The 12,846-nt window shown below is 42.2% G+C and overlaps 1 protein-coding gene across 1 annotated transcript in view; it reads right to left on the bottom strand. All coding sequences in view use genetic code 11, as the record gives it.

Moving 5' to 3' along the window:
- Positions 1 to 6,403: 6,403 nt before the first annotated feature.
- Positions 6,404 to 12,846, bottom strand: part of EGR_07776 (Transmembrane protein 26) — a gene marked incomplete at both ends in the record, with an annotated part of 11,826 nt that continues 5,383 nt past the window's right edge. Inside the window, 6 exons of the mRNA XM_024497025.1 lie at positions 6,404 to 6,509; positions 6,713 to 6,839; positions 7,842 to 8,051; positions 8,220 to 8,511; positions 9,094 to 9,135; positions 11,308 to 11,436. Of these exons, the coding sequence (XP_024348579.1) occupies positions 6,404 to 6,509; positions 6,713 to 6,839; positions 7,842 to 8,051; positions 8,220 to 8,511; positions 9,094 to 9,135; positions 11,308 to 11,436 (906 nt within the window). The remainder of the gene's footprint in view (positions 6,510 to 6,712; positions 6,840 to 7,841; positions 8,052 to 8,219; positions 8,512 to 9,093; positions 9,136 to 11,307; positions 11,437 to 12,846) is intronic.

The raw sequence follows: 12,846 nt of genomic DNA, 5'->3' as shown, positions 1-12,846 counted from the left end.
GTAATTATGCAGAGTGGAAAACATCAAATCGCAACAGAACTTTTCAAAAGTGGGCGAGCAAATTAGCACCAAATAATTGTCGCACAGTCTAACAATTTAATGGGTATTTTGACTGAAAAACTTATTTTTTTTACGATGACTTCCTGTTTACTTACTAGTGAAAATTTTTGAGTTTAATGCATTTTAAGTTAGGGAATAAACACGATGCACAGTTGCATGCTTAGCTACATACCTAACCCTCTATTAATTGTGCATCCACCCATTCCGTAACAATTAATCACTTATCCACATCAATTTCACCCATCCTCTATTTTACCAATTCCAACCAACCCATTTCATCTATGTTGTATCCATTTCCTATCCATCCGTCCAACCAACCACTCATCCATCCCAGCCTCACCAAAGCTTTCATTTCCCTTTCACATGTATACATGTAAATTTTTTACTAGTCTAAATTTCCATCCAACTAGTCGTTCCTCCATTCAGCCCGGGTCAAACTAATCACCTAATACTTCTATCTAGATAAATCTGAACCTGAACAGGCATTCGTCAAGCAGGCTTCAATGTCGTTAACCATTTGGGCAAGCATCTTTTCTTCCTTTGTGCCAAGTGTATATCCTCAGTAGGAAGAAAGTTGTACAATTGTTCACAAGTGTATGGCAGAAAGTGGGGACCTGTGGAATTTCAACTTTAATAAAGGCACTTAGTAGTATGAACAACTAAACATGTGTTAGACTTCCAACAAAGTAGATTCTAACCTCTCTTATCGACATCAAGACATATCTCTTTGTGCGTTTGCACTTCATAAGCGAATGAAAAGGACAAGATTGTAGACAAATTAATAGAGAAATTGTGAGAGAGGCCAGGAGAGCCAGAGAAGGAGAGAGATAGCGAATGAATTGTTTATGGGGTACCTTTCACAACTTCCGGATATTTATTAAGTCGGTCTAAATGACCCTCACTCGCTCTCAATAAATCGGCTTCCTGTGCACTGCCGGATTCTTGCGTGAACTTTTGCTCCGTATTTAGACGTTGTAGTTACTTAAACACGACTTATTACAATGGGCAATGAGGAGGTTTCGGGGGCTACAAAGGGGCAATTTTGTAACCAAGCGCACAGTGAGGAAAGGCGACTTCATTGACCAATGGTGTAGATGACGAGTAAAGACTCATGCAGTTATTCCGTTTACATCAATGAGGTCGCTTCTTGTTGGTTGTAGGGACGCTAAAAAGGTTTTTTAGGGTCTCTGTGTTCCAATCTATCGATGTGGTAGCCTTTATTGCGTGCCGAGCCTAGTAGAAAAACCTGACTGAGCTAGCCGGGGTAGGTCTGATTCCAAAGGCGCGGAAGCTTATGGTGACACTTGGAGAAGGTCGCGGTGTCGGATAGCTGGGTTTATTTTGAGCAATCATGCACACAAATCACTTCATCTCATCTACGCTGATACAACTGCTTCGAACATTTTTAGATTTTTGTAGGCACATACACAGGCAGACAGAGAGGGTTGAGATGATGAAAGGCTTTTTTTTAGAATGAACAATTCAACTGTGTGGTGCACCACTAAAGGCCAAGCTGCTGCCACTGAGGTCTTAAAGCATCTTTTGGCTGGAAATTTATTGTAAAAGGGATCCAAATCACTTTTTAGAATGCGAGATGGATGTGACTTCACGCTGTCTTCTGTGTTTCCTTCCCCTCTCCCCCTTTCCTCCTTCCTTAGAGACATAAGAAAGGTGGTAAATGAAGCTAGGACTACCCGCTTCTTGGTTGTAAATCTCTGGAAAAACTTACCTTAGCAAACGTACTGTGTCTAGAAGCCCCATATTATGAACTACCACAAGGGTTTATTTAACTACAAAAAACATTTTAGAGGGATGACTGTGAAGTTCGAAATAAGGTGAATGGGACTGTGATATTTTAATAAACCAGCTAGTCTATCTGTTAATTTTTAGGACAATCCTCACCATTATGGGCACATTTAATCGAAACATTTATGCTAATTTCTTTGTTAAATAATAATTTTGGAGCATTTTTTGGTTGCTTGTTTCCACCTAACTTAATGGGTCACAGATAAATGTTTTAGTTACCATTTACTAGGATACTGAAACATTTGTGTTAAAATACAGACACCATATGAATTTTTTAGTGATTGGATGGCAAATTAGTACAAGATGTCAGACCATTTAATGCTGGAAAAGGGTTCTGTCACTGCGTTTCCGCACATTCCAGAGTTAAACTTGGTGAGGCCAAACCCAGGGTGTTAAAATGGTCCCCAATGTCGGCAACACAGACAGCTGTTTTGAGTTTAAGATAGTGGACGACAAAACTGTCCCGTCTGAGCTTGTGCTATGTGGCGTGATGTACTGCAACGTCGCGCAATAAAAGCACTTTCTTTAGGCCGAATTGCCCCACCGTCTCTGAAGTAGAATACGGAGAAGAGACGAGTTTTCTTGAACAAGGGTATCATCAGTCGTGCGCCTTAGTATTGCGGGCTTGAATTGATGTGTGACTTAAAGATGTGGACTTGTGAGTGGATCATTTGGAAATGACTAATGATTGCACGTTTTTTTACTGATTGAATGAAAGTTAAAATGTAGGGGCCATTCCGCACGGCAAATCTGTCAGCCAGCCGGCCGGCCAATCAGACCATCCATCAGCCCGTCAATCATCACACAGTCAACAATGTAAAGCGACTTAAAATAATATGAAAGAAATTAAGAACTAATAATTCAGACCTTTTTACGCCTTCTGTCTTGTATGACACTAGCGGCTACTGCACATGCGTCAAAACCATTTGCTTCGCTCCCACTACCCTTCCTCCCACTTTATATAAGCTCAAACCAGCCGTTTTGTCGATCAAGCCAGTCATTAGTAAGGCGTGTGCTTCACTCCTTAATCTTTAGATAGCTTTAACAATGGCTGATGCTTGTCTCTTTATGATCAGAAATTGTCTTCCACAGCAACCCGCATCCCGCCTTGATTCTTCAGTCACTCCTTAACAGAAAGACCTGCGCAGTTTTTCGCCTATTTTGTTAAGTCACTGTCATCGTGAAGCATTCCCCCACCTCACACCACACCCTCCACAAATGTAGCTGCATGGAAGGCGGTTGCACCATTTGTGCAGCTGTGGCACCTAGTTGACCTGGGTTCTTCAAGCAGACCAGGTGGAATCACATTCATCAAGTCCATCCAAATGACATTCCATGGCGCCAAAGTTCAAAATGTCAAAAAACAGCAGAAGCCAAAGTGTAGTCTACCTCATCAGCAGACTGGCAAATGTTGGGGCATTTTGATAATCTCTTGCATTTTATAAGTGCCTACAAGTTAATAATGAACTGGACACGGATTTTCTGGTCATGAGAGAGATATTTTAAACCCTGACCGCCAATGATGGCCTTAAGGTGAATGCACCGCAAGCCATAAGTCCACTTTCTCTCTAGGATGGCTGAATGATTTGCTATCTCGTATGCCTCATTAATGAGTTCAAAAATATTCTTAAATACAACAAGGGTGCGAAAGGGAGGATTGGTGAAAACATTCCATTGAACGTCATGTGATTCCTCAGAGAAGGCGTTAGCAGGGTTCTCTACACTACCCACGGTCTGACATTTGTGTAGGCATTCTTCAAGGGCATAACCTATCATACACGAGGATATTCAAGCCATTAATTTCACCGCCTCTTTTTATGGTTGCGCAAAAACTGTCAGATCCGAATTCGGAGGGCTGCAAAGGCTGCTTTCATTGGCTGGCTTGCAATTTCCAGGGCGAAACCATCTGCACGATGTATTACTTTTTCCCCTCTTTGAGGGTAAGTGAGCGTAGAGTAGGAAGCCATGCTCTTCAGAAGTGAAACAGGCCCCCCTTTTTGTCAAACCCACCACACCTTGCTTTTGACGGCTTAACCGAAAGACAAAGATGCAGTATGAAATGTTACAGTTGAGGCGGAGGAGGGGGCAGGTGGTTGAGAGGGTGGGAGAAGAGGGGGTGAGAAGGTGCAAAAGACTGCTGAATAAATTTCGGCATTAATGAAATGGATCTGAGAGTAAAAATTTTTCCTCCTACTTTTCTCTTTATTCCGCATTAAAAGGGGAGAAGAAAGAGTCCATATGGAAGCGCCTATTTCAGCGAGCAAGTTAAGCATCCACCTTGATCGCTTTTTTCCTTCTTAAAAAAATTGCTTTTGTTTTTGACTCAGTCGTAGTTGCCATGGCAATTGACAAGTGGAGGTTCTTGTGGAAAAAACGTTTAAAAATCAACCTGCTTTATTCAACCTCAGCTTGTAGGGCCTCCTTTTTGACAGACGCCTTGTCAACAGGGAGTAATATAAGGAAAAACAGAACAGATAAATTAAAGATAAAGTTGCTTTAATTGACAGGAAAGAAGGTAACTCACTTACTGCTTAAAATCAGCATAACTTCCGGTGCCTCAGTTTGACTTAAATTTTCTCTTTTTTCCCCTATTAAAGGTTTACATTTACTGAGCTACTAATTGGTGCTGTAAATGCGTAAAGGTAGCCTAAGTGGATATTGGGGAAATCTCTCAATCTCCCTCTTTCCTCCGCTCTCGGGTGAACGGTTTTATGTACAATGCGTTCTCAGACGGCCCAATGATTTGTGCTGAGCGCTTGGATGACTTGTGCATAGGAATTTAAGCAAATCCTCCACAGTTAAAGAAATTGAGTAAAAGGATGCCCAATAAAGTTAAATGCTGTCTCTTTAAATACTACGTTTTAAGGCGCAGACTCCTCAATCACTTCGATTTGATTTGATTTGATTATTAGCATCTTGGTATTCCATCTATGGCTTTAGGCGTGCAGCCCTTTCATACGCAATATTGCGTAGTTGGAAATGACTTAGGGAGGAAACGTGAGGTGGGAGCTGAAGATATTGTATCGTGAACACTGGAGCAAATTGCTAAATGATTAAGGAGTCAAACTGCTTAAGCGCATCAACCGCGAAGTGAAGCTCTATCCTGCATTATTGGTGTGGAGCCTTGAATTGTCTACCTGGCTCTTCACACAAGCTGAGAAGGCACTGATCACCTCCATTTTAGCAGAAGTACTAAAGGTGCTTAAATGGAGAGGTGGGATTTTTAGCCCACACTTCCACCTCTCATATGTCTGCGCATTCATACGATTGTTTAAGGTTAATGGCAAGAAAAGGTGATGATCTTTAGGGGGATGAGGCGAAGGAAGGTAATGTTCTTCCCACCGCACTCCCTCTTATCCAATAAAAAAGAAAATTTTCTTACGCTATGAGATCTGCCAATACCTCACAGTAAAAGCACCTTCATTATACCGAGTAGCCTTAATCACTCCGGAGTATGACGTTCCACTTTACCATGTGGCATTTATGCTCAGATGTACAGAGACTTCCTTAAATGTTGTTCGGCCTTCAGGATGAGACAACATTTCCATCTTGACTGACTGAATGGCACTTGTTTCATCCAGTAAGACTGATCATCCACCTAGCTAAACATGACACAAGGAATGTCCTTCTGTCCGATTCGGAGTTCAGCCCTCGTTTATCGTCTAGGTGAGGGAGGAAAAGCTGCTCTCGCTTGCAAATTACAGGCAGTTCCTCAGTTCATTCGGCAGACTGTCCTTCCTAATGTCCTCTTTTACTTCAGGTCTGACACTTTAATATTAAAAAGTCAACTGGAACGAGAGCTAGAACGAGTTTAGATTAGAATCCGATGCCCTAAAATACATCGCAGCTCTGGAAGATAAGATGTGAATGGAGATTCAAAAAGCTGGAAGAGAAGGGAAAGTAAATCACACCTGATGATGTGACTTTTTCAGTCAGGATCACCACGGCTGCCAAATCCACTAGATATCATCCAAAGTTAAGTTAACTAACTTCTTGTTATCCTTCTTGACAAAGTGCCTTTGGAAAGTTCCTCAGTCGGTATTCCTTGACAGGAATTTCGAATTGTCTTGTACTGTTTTGGAACAGACAATCCCATCCAATTTTGTGTAAAGCTACCAATTCACTACCTCTCCAAATTCGATGATATTCCCTCAGTGAAGGTGTACTGACTCTGCAACGGTGTAAAAATGGCCCTAACATCATCAAACCTTAGTCTGACGACATGATACATCTGTTGCACTAAGACCTCAGTAAACACTGCGGTGGCAGCAGTATCAATGATGTGGCAACACATGTCAATCCAATTCCATGTTCCGTGTCTCCAGGAGTCTTCGGAGACACTTCGCACCTGCAGTGAGGTGACAGGGAGGATGACAAAAGGGTGTATTAGTCGTACTCTCGGAAGGGTAATGTCTCCTTAGTATAGTCGTGAGGTACTTGAGTCGAGCAATGTCAAAATCATGGATATGAATAATGTGGCTTCTATCCAACTCGAAAACGTTGACCTCTTAGTGAGTGTAAAAACTTCTGTGGCAGTTCAAAAGAAAGTGGCGCCACCGCGGTATTGACCACTATCCAGGTCCATGATGAACCTGACGTATGTCATCGACACGACATACTCTATCAGTTGCCTCTCCTGGAAACTGCCACAAAATTATGAGGGTATAAGACAACAAACTTTGTGGTGGAACAACAGGAAGTGGGTAAGGGTGTCTGGGTCTCCATCCAGTCACTTTGCACTTCAATCTACTCGAAGGTTCCGAAATAATAGCCATCACCTCCACGTAGGCCCTGTCAGTGGTTTTTACAAAGTGCCTTTAGGCTCGGATTATGTTTCTGAGCTCACCACTGAGAGAGAGAGATGTTGACAGATGACTGGGTTCGTGTAAGTGCGAGGAGCTCTAAAATGGTCATGGATATCACCTTTGGGTCAACGCTGTCAATCCCCACTGTCGCAGTAATCCCAATGAATCCTATAGGCAGGTTAAAGCTAGAGGGCTCGAGGTAAGCGTTTTAGAAGACTTGACAATGGTGGCCCAAGTGATTCCTGCAAGAATTACCAATCACCAATTTTGACAAATTTCGATAGGGCCTGTGGCTCACAGAGGGTCAGCTTACGGCCAACATTGACGATGCCTTTGGTATTCCCGAAGAACCTGAAGCCGGCTAAGTTAAACGTGTACTTCAAAGCAGAGAAGTCAGAAAAATGCATCTACGTGGGTAACTTTGCATCTACGCCTTTGAAAGCTGACCGTGTTACCACTGCCCTTGAATTCGCCTCTTGTAATTAAAATCTTGATAAAATAGCCAACATGATAAATAAATAATTTTAATGATTTCTGGCCGGTCTGCTGTACATTCAATGATATTCAGACCAGGTGGTGCAAAGTGGTCAGAAACGAGAAGCATCTTTTATGCAAGGTAGGCTACAATGCTGTAGTTTAGACACGCCTCATCTGTGATCGCAGAAAAGGCAACTGTCGGTTCAGCTGTTGCCCTCCCCTAACCCATTTTCTCATTTAAATAAGTACTTTGTTTCGACTGCCTCCTTGAAAGAGTGCGTATTTTATCCTTCTACTCCGGGCAAATGGGATAAGCCCGACTCCCCACTTGACTGTTCTCTCCACCCCAATCCGAGTCCTGCCCTCACCGAAAGTCTAACCCAGTGGAAATAAGCTGTAAATGCTGAAATGCTAAAAAGAATCTTCTGGTAATGAAATGACGTTTTCCCTAGAGGAGTGAATCTCATTTATCCGGTGATACACCCAGCCTTCGATGTTATTCCATCTTACCTTCATCACTCCGGAAATGCGTTCGAATTGAGAAAAAAAAGGGGAAAAGAAAGGAAGATCTTTAGTAAAATACACAGATAAATTCCTACTCCCACTGAACACGATGGAGTGGGTGGCAGATTTAGGGCACCAAAATCAGTGGAATGTCATATTTGTTATTTGACCAGTTGCGTCGAAACTCACTTGATATTACCACCGAGCGAAATACCTGAAGCAGAATGAGGAGGGAGTTTTTACAGGTGAAGAAGATGTTTGAGTAACTGCGCACATTGAAGTGCAACACCAAGGTGAGTCGTAATGCCAGAAAAGGTACATCTTGCAGAATGAGAGACATAAAGAGAGCCCACAATTCGGTACCGAACCAAAGTTGTTCACAGCCGGATACACGATTGTCTGGAGAATCGCGAGAACAGCAATCACAGAAGTGGCGTCTTCGAGGAAGGAACACATGAATTTCTGGCTGGATTTGAATCGGCTCCGTAGGTTCGAGGTCATTAAAAGTGGTGCTTCTTGAGACAGATCGAAGAAGCGAGGGCACCTGTTGGGTTGTATTTTTCGGACACTCCAAAGTGGCCGTTTTATTAAAACAAAATTGAAGGAGGGAGGCCTGCCATAAGCAGAGGATACAGATATTAAGGGAGGTATTTGTTCTTACGGCCTCTTCGTTGAAGGCCTCAAAGAGCTCCAGTATATCCGCTGCATTGCCAATGTTGATGAGAAGCAATTGAGACAGTTGATCGCGACTTATCCCGAAGCGGGGGAGCAGCCACCGTCCAACAATGACCGAGAGAAGTAGAAGTTGTTCCATTATACGGACCCGCATTTTTAAGGGGTAATGTTGCAAGGTCACTGCCTAGTAGAGGCAAATCAAGTCTATTTTTAACAGTAGAGATGGAGTTGAATATGCACATAAAAACGGTCTTTCTCCTTCTCATTAACCTCCTTATTTCTCCAAGATGGTAGAGGCGATTTGATTAAGAGAAAGTGATTTTATCACGCGACGTTCTAATATCTCGTACCTCACCACATCGTACAAGCTCAGATGTGACAGTTTTGTTAACCCTGTATCTTAAAATCAAAATAGCTGTCGGCATCGCCGACATTGGGGACGATTTTTACACCCTGGATGTTAAGGCTTGGGTGTGAATCCACAAAATTTACCTTGTGAAACTTTAAATCCCAACTTGAAAGTCAAATTTTGGCTCAGTCAAAAGAGATTGGTAAGGAGAGAATTTGATGCTTAAAGGCAAATTAAGTTGTGTTTATTTAAACTCATTAATTTTAGGGGCTCTCATAATGATGTGAGTAGAGAGATGGGAAGGCAGTTGGAATCCTTCAAAGTCAGATTTTTGCTTTTTCCCAGTAGATTGGAAAAGATTTTATCTCTTGTTGGTAAATTAGGCAGTATGAAATTGGTGCCTGCCCTTGTACTTACCTGAATCAAGCTTTCTTCTTGCGTGGGAAAACGAATTGCGCCCTAAAAGAAAAAGGGGAGAGTGTTCATTCATTAATTAAAAGGGGAAATAGCTCAAAGCCCTGAAAGCAAAAATGAGAGAAAGAAGACACGCTCTCCTGAAAGCGGGCTAAAGAGTGTCCTGAAGAAAGAGCCCCGAAAGCCTCAATCATTGACACGCCGTCGCAACTCTACCAGCTGTGAAGTCCACGGGGCTATGAAACATCTGGTCTCAAGGCGCAAATCTACTCTGTTTTCTATCAAAGAAATTCAAAGACTCGCAATTTTTTGATCACTTTTCCAGGTAGATCTGCTCGGAAGAACCTCCTCACCCCAGTGAAGCAGGAGCCGCGTCTTCAAATTCTGTCCCTTTAGATCGGATACAGTAAGGTGGGTTCTTCCTCAGCCTCCTCCAAGAGGATTACTGACATGCACAGAGGAGTGTTATAACCCCTCACCAATCGCCATAACCTATGGCTATATGTGCGAACAAACTCTACTCTAATGGGCTCTCAAAGGGGTAGGTCATGGATAAGAACTTCAGAGTGGCCGCCTTTATTAATTGACGTGGGTGGGTAAGGACAGGGGTGTGAAGTGCATATACGAGTTAGATGGCTGATTGATGGAGACTAAGGGGAAATGGGTCTAAATCAATGGGTCTTTTTGGCCATATGTAGTTGTAATCACAGTTTAACCTTGACCTTAAGTGCGTGCTGGCCAATCACGACGAACGGGGCTAGAACAGTTTCGAGAACGCAGGTGAAAGTAGCCAAGACATCAGGATCTAGAAAGTTAGGGAACGTTTTTCTGGAGTTGCTGACATCTCCAGCGAAGCGATATGAAAAATTCGTTCCTTTTTAAGGGTTTTCTTGACTACATCTGTTGACCGATTTTACTTTTATGGGATGTATTGTGTCTAAACGCATCGGATGTCATTGTCTAATGCCTGAAAGGGATGAAAAATGAGGAGGAAAACAATGCAGTGCCTAAGATTATTACGTGTTGGCGTGTGTGTAAGTGAACTCACTCCCTGCTGCAGAGTTGTCAACTGTAGTTATCAGGACGTTTTTATTTGTCAACGAGTGTGAGGAAATATAGGAAGTAGGGGGTTTATTTACGCGGACTACTGGGTGGCTGTTGAAGGCACACAAAAAATAGTTTTTCTTGAGTGGTCTTAGCGCTATATTGACTGAACTGGGAGAAATAAACTAAAGGACGAGCTTGGAAACCTCCTGGAATGCCTAGGAGTTTGTCACAAAAGTCGAGGTGACAGACATCGCCAGGAAAGTTGCAGCGTAAAAGGGGATTCGACCTTTTCATGAGTCGCATTTTATCCCTCTCAAGGGGTCACAATAGGCCCCTTATAGCCTTGGAATCCTCAAATTAACAAACCAAAACCAAATTTGACACTCGACTGTCTAGTCATTCCACATTACTCGACCAATTCTGGGCCAAAAGCGTGACGCAATTCGCTACCTCTAGCACTCCAGGTCCTCCTCTAAGCAAAGTTAGTAATAATGGGAGGACATACCACTTACTAGTAGGCTGGTGGTCTGACCCATGGGCCATACCCCTGTCTGAAACCATGACCTGTGGAGAATTAACTGGCCGCATGCTGTTAAGCATACGTTTGAACTATTTGAGAAGTCACCACAGCTATCAAAATCGCCTTCGGGCATGTTGTTTGTGTTCTTTTCCCATTACTTTATGACAGTTAGTTAGGTTAATCAATCGGTCAATCAATCGCCCCCAGTCGTACCCGCAAGGTGGCGAATACATTCGAGGTTCCCAATTAAGCGGCACGTGTTGGGTAGAAAAAAAGACATTCCTATATCACTAATTTCGACTAGTGTAAAAAATGAGCGACGTGAGTATTTTTCAAAAATTTCGAGGAATCACGCGCACTGTTTCCCCTTGTTTCCTCATTCCCATTCTCCAATTTGTTCACCAATAAGGACAGAAAAGTCACATTTAAAAGCTATTTACCAGTAAAATTGAAATGATTCAATTGTCAGGAGTGGCTACTTAATATCCGAATTAAGTAGCACGCGATTGTGTACTTATTTTTCGTGCTATTTGTCCATTTCATCGTCGAAAAGTTGAAATACAATCGCCCACCTAGGATCTCGATGCTTTGAAAAGACACAAAATCTGAGTGATCAAGCAGTATTCAATCAGATTGTGGAAATAACTCACTTCTTCAGAGGAAGACCGTTTGACACGAAAAGTCGCATGAGTGATGGAGGTATCTAATGTGAGGTTCTTGCGCATTGCAGCTGCATTCAGATAATTCTCTACAGTATCACCCATTATTACAAGGTTTTCCTAAAAGAAAGGAAAATATTTTTCAGAACACCACACTACTGATATCATTGTCAGGGTATCGTTGCTCAAACGCCTCGTTAAACGGCAGCTTATTGATATTTGACATGGATTTTTTTTTGTTTATTAAGTACAAATTTTCATGTCGCCTCTTCCAATTAACTTAAGGCTATAATTTGTAAATTGAAAATAATTGGGGAAATTTTTTGAGAAGAGATAAAAACTTTCATTCTAAACGTAGCTCTTAGGTAGGCATAGGTCGGGTCCCGTCCCGAGTATTCCATAAAAATTTTTAAAAGTTACAGTAGTTTGGCAAAAGATGCACTACTAACATACAGAAGGGCTGACAGGGTACAAATATGACTCGAAAGCCATGCCGTCAAGTGCTGGCAGTCTGCTGTGACTTAAGTGTCCGGCTAATCAAACGCCGAGTTAGACAAACTTTACGAGAACATCCAAATAATTTGTCATAAAGAAAAGAAGGGAACTGACTTCTAAAGATCTTTGGACTTCTGACATGGTAACTGGTAAAACTACTGCTTATCTACCCGTATTAATGCCAGAGACGAAGTTACAAGGAGAGCCGACCAAACTCCGTGGGATCTTAAGGATAAGCTGCATCCCCTAGAAAAGAAGGCCCTGTCAATTTCATATTGGTTGGTTGTTTGCTTGGCGAAGCAAGACAAAAAACGAAAGGTGCTCACAAGAGTTATCGCAATATATGGAATCATACACAAAAGCAGGCAAGTTGGGAGTCACTTATTCCCCAATTTTTTAAATCATTAATAAAAGAAAGAGAGTACAAAAATGACGAAATAATGCTCTAGAGGGGAAATTGCATACAGCTGTGAGTAAAAAGGCTAACAGCATCGCGTTATAGCAGAAGAACACTCTAGAACGTTTATGGGTGGGCAACTGGATGATATTTGGTTTTGTAATCAGGGGACGATTTAAAAGAACATGTAATTATTATTTGGTGAAATCTTTTCACTGTCCAATCAGAATGTATGGATAGATGAATTAATTGTTCATCGGTTGAAGGAACTTGGTGGATTTAAATTCCATCCGATCTGCATGAAGGACCCAGTTCAACTCGGTGCCGCATCTGCACAAGGTGTGCAGCCTCCCTCCGTATATCTGCATCTGTGGAAGGTGTGGTGTAAGGTAGCGGAATATGCCGCCATTGCAGTGAACAAACAAATGGGACTGCGTGCTTCGTTTTGGTGATGAGTGACTCAGGGATCAGTAACTGATGAGTGATGTTAAGGAAGACTTTCCATCCCTGATCATAAATAGACAAGTAGGAGCCATTCCTGATGTGATGACTCGGGATCACATGCCTCAGTAATGAATAATTTGGCCAAAGAAAGGGCTGTTTTGTATCTACACCAAGTGGAAAAGGAAGAAAGGGAA

This window comes from Echinococcus granulosus, assembly GCF_000524195.1.
Source record: "Echinococcus granulosus chromosome Unknown EG_S00086, whole genome shotgun sequence".
In the NCBI taxonomy this organism is placed as follows: Eukaryota; Metazoa; Platyhelminthes; class Cestoda; order Cyclophyllidea; family Taeniidae; genus Echinococcus; species Echinococcus granulosus.
This window is presented reverse-complemented; position numbering and strand designations above follow the sequence as displayed.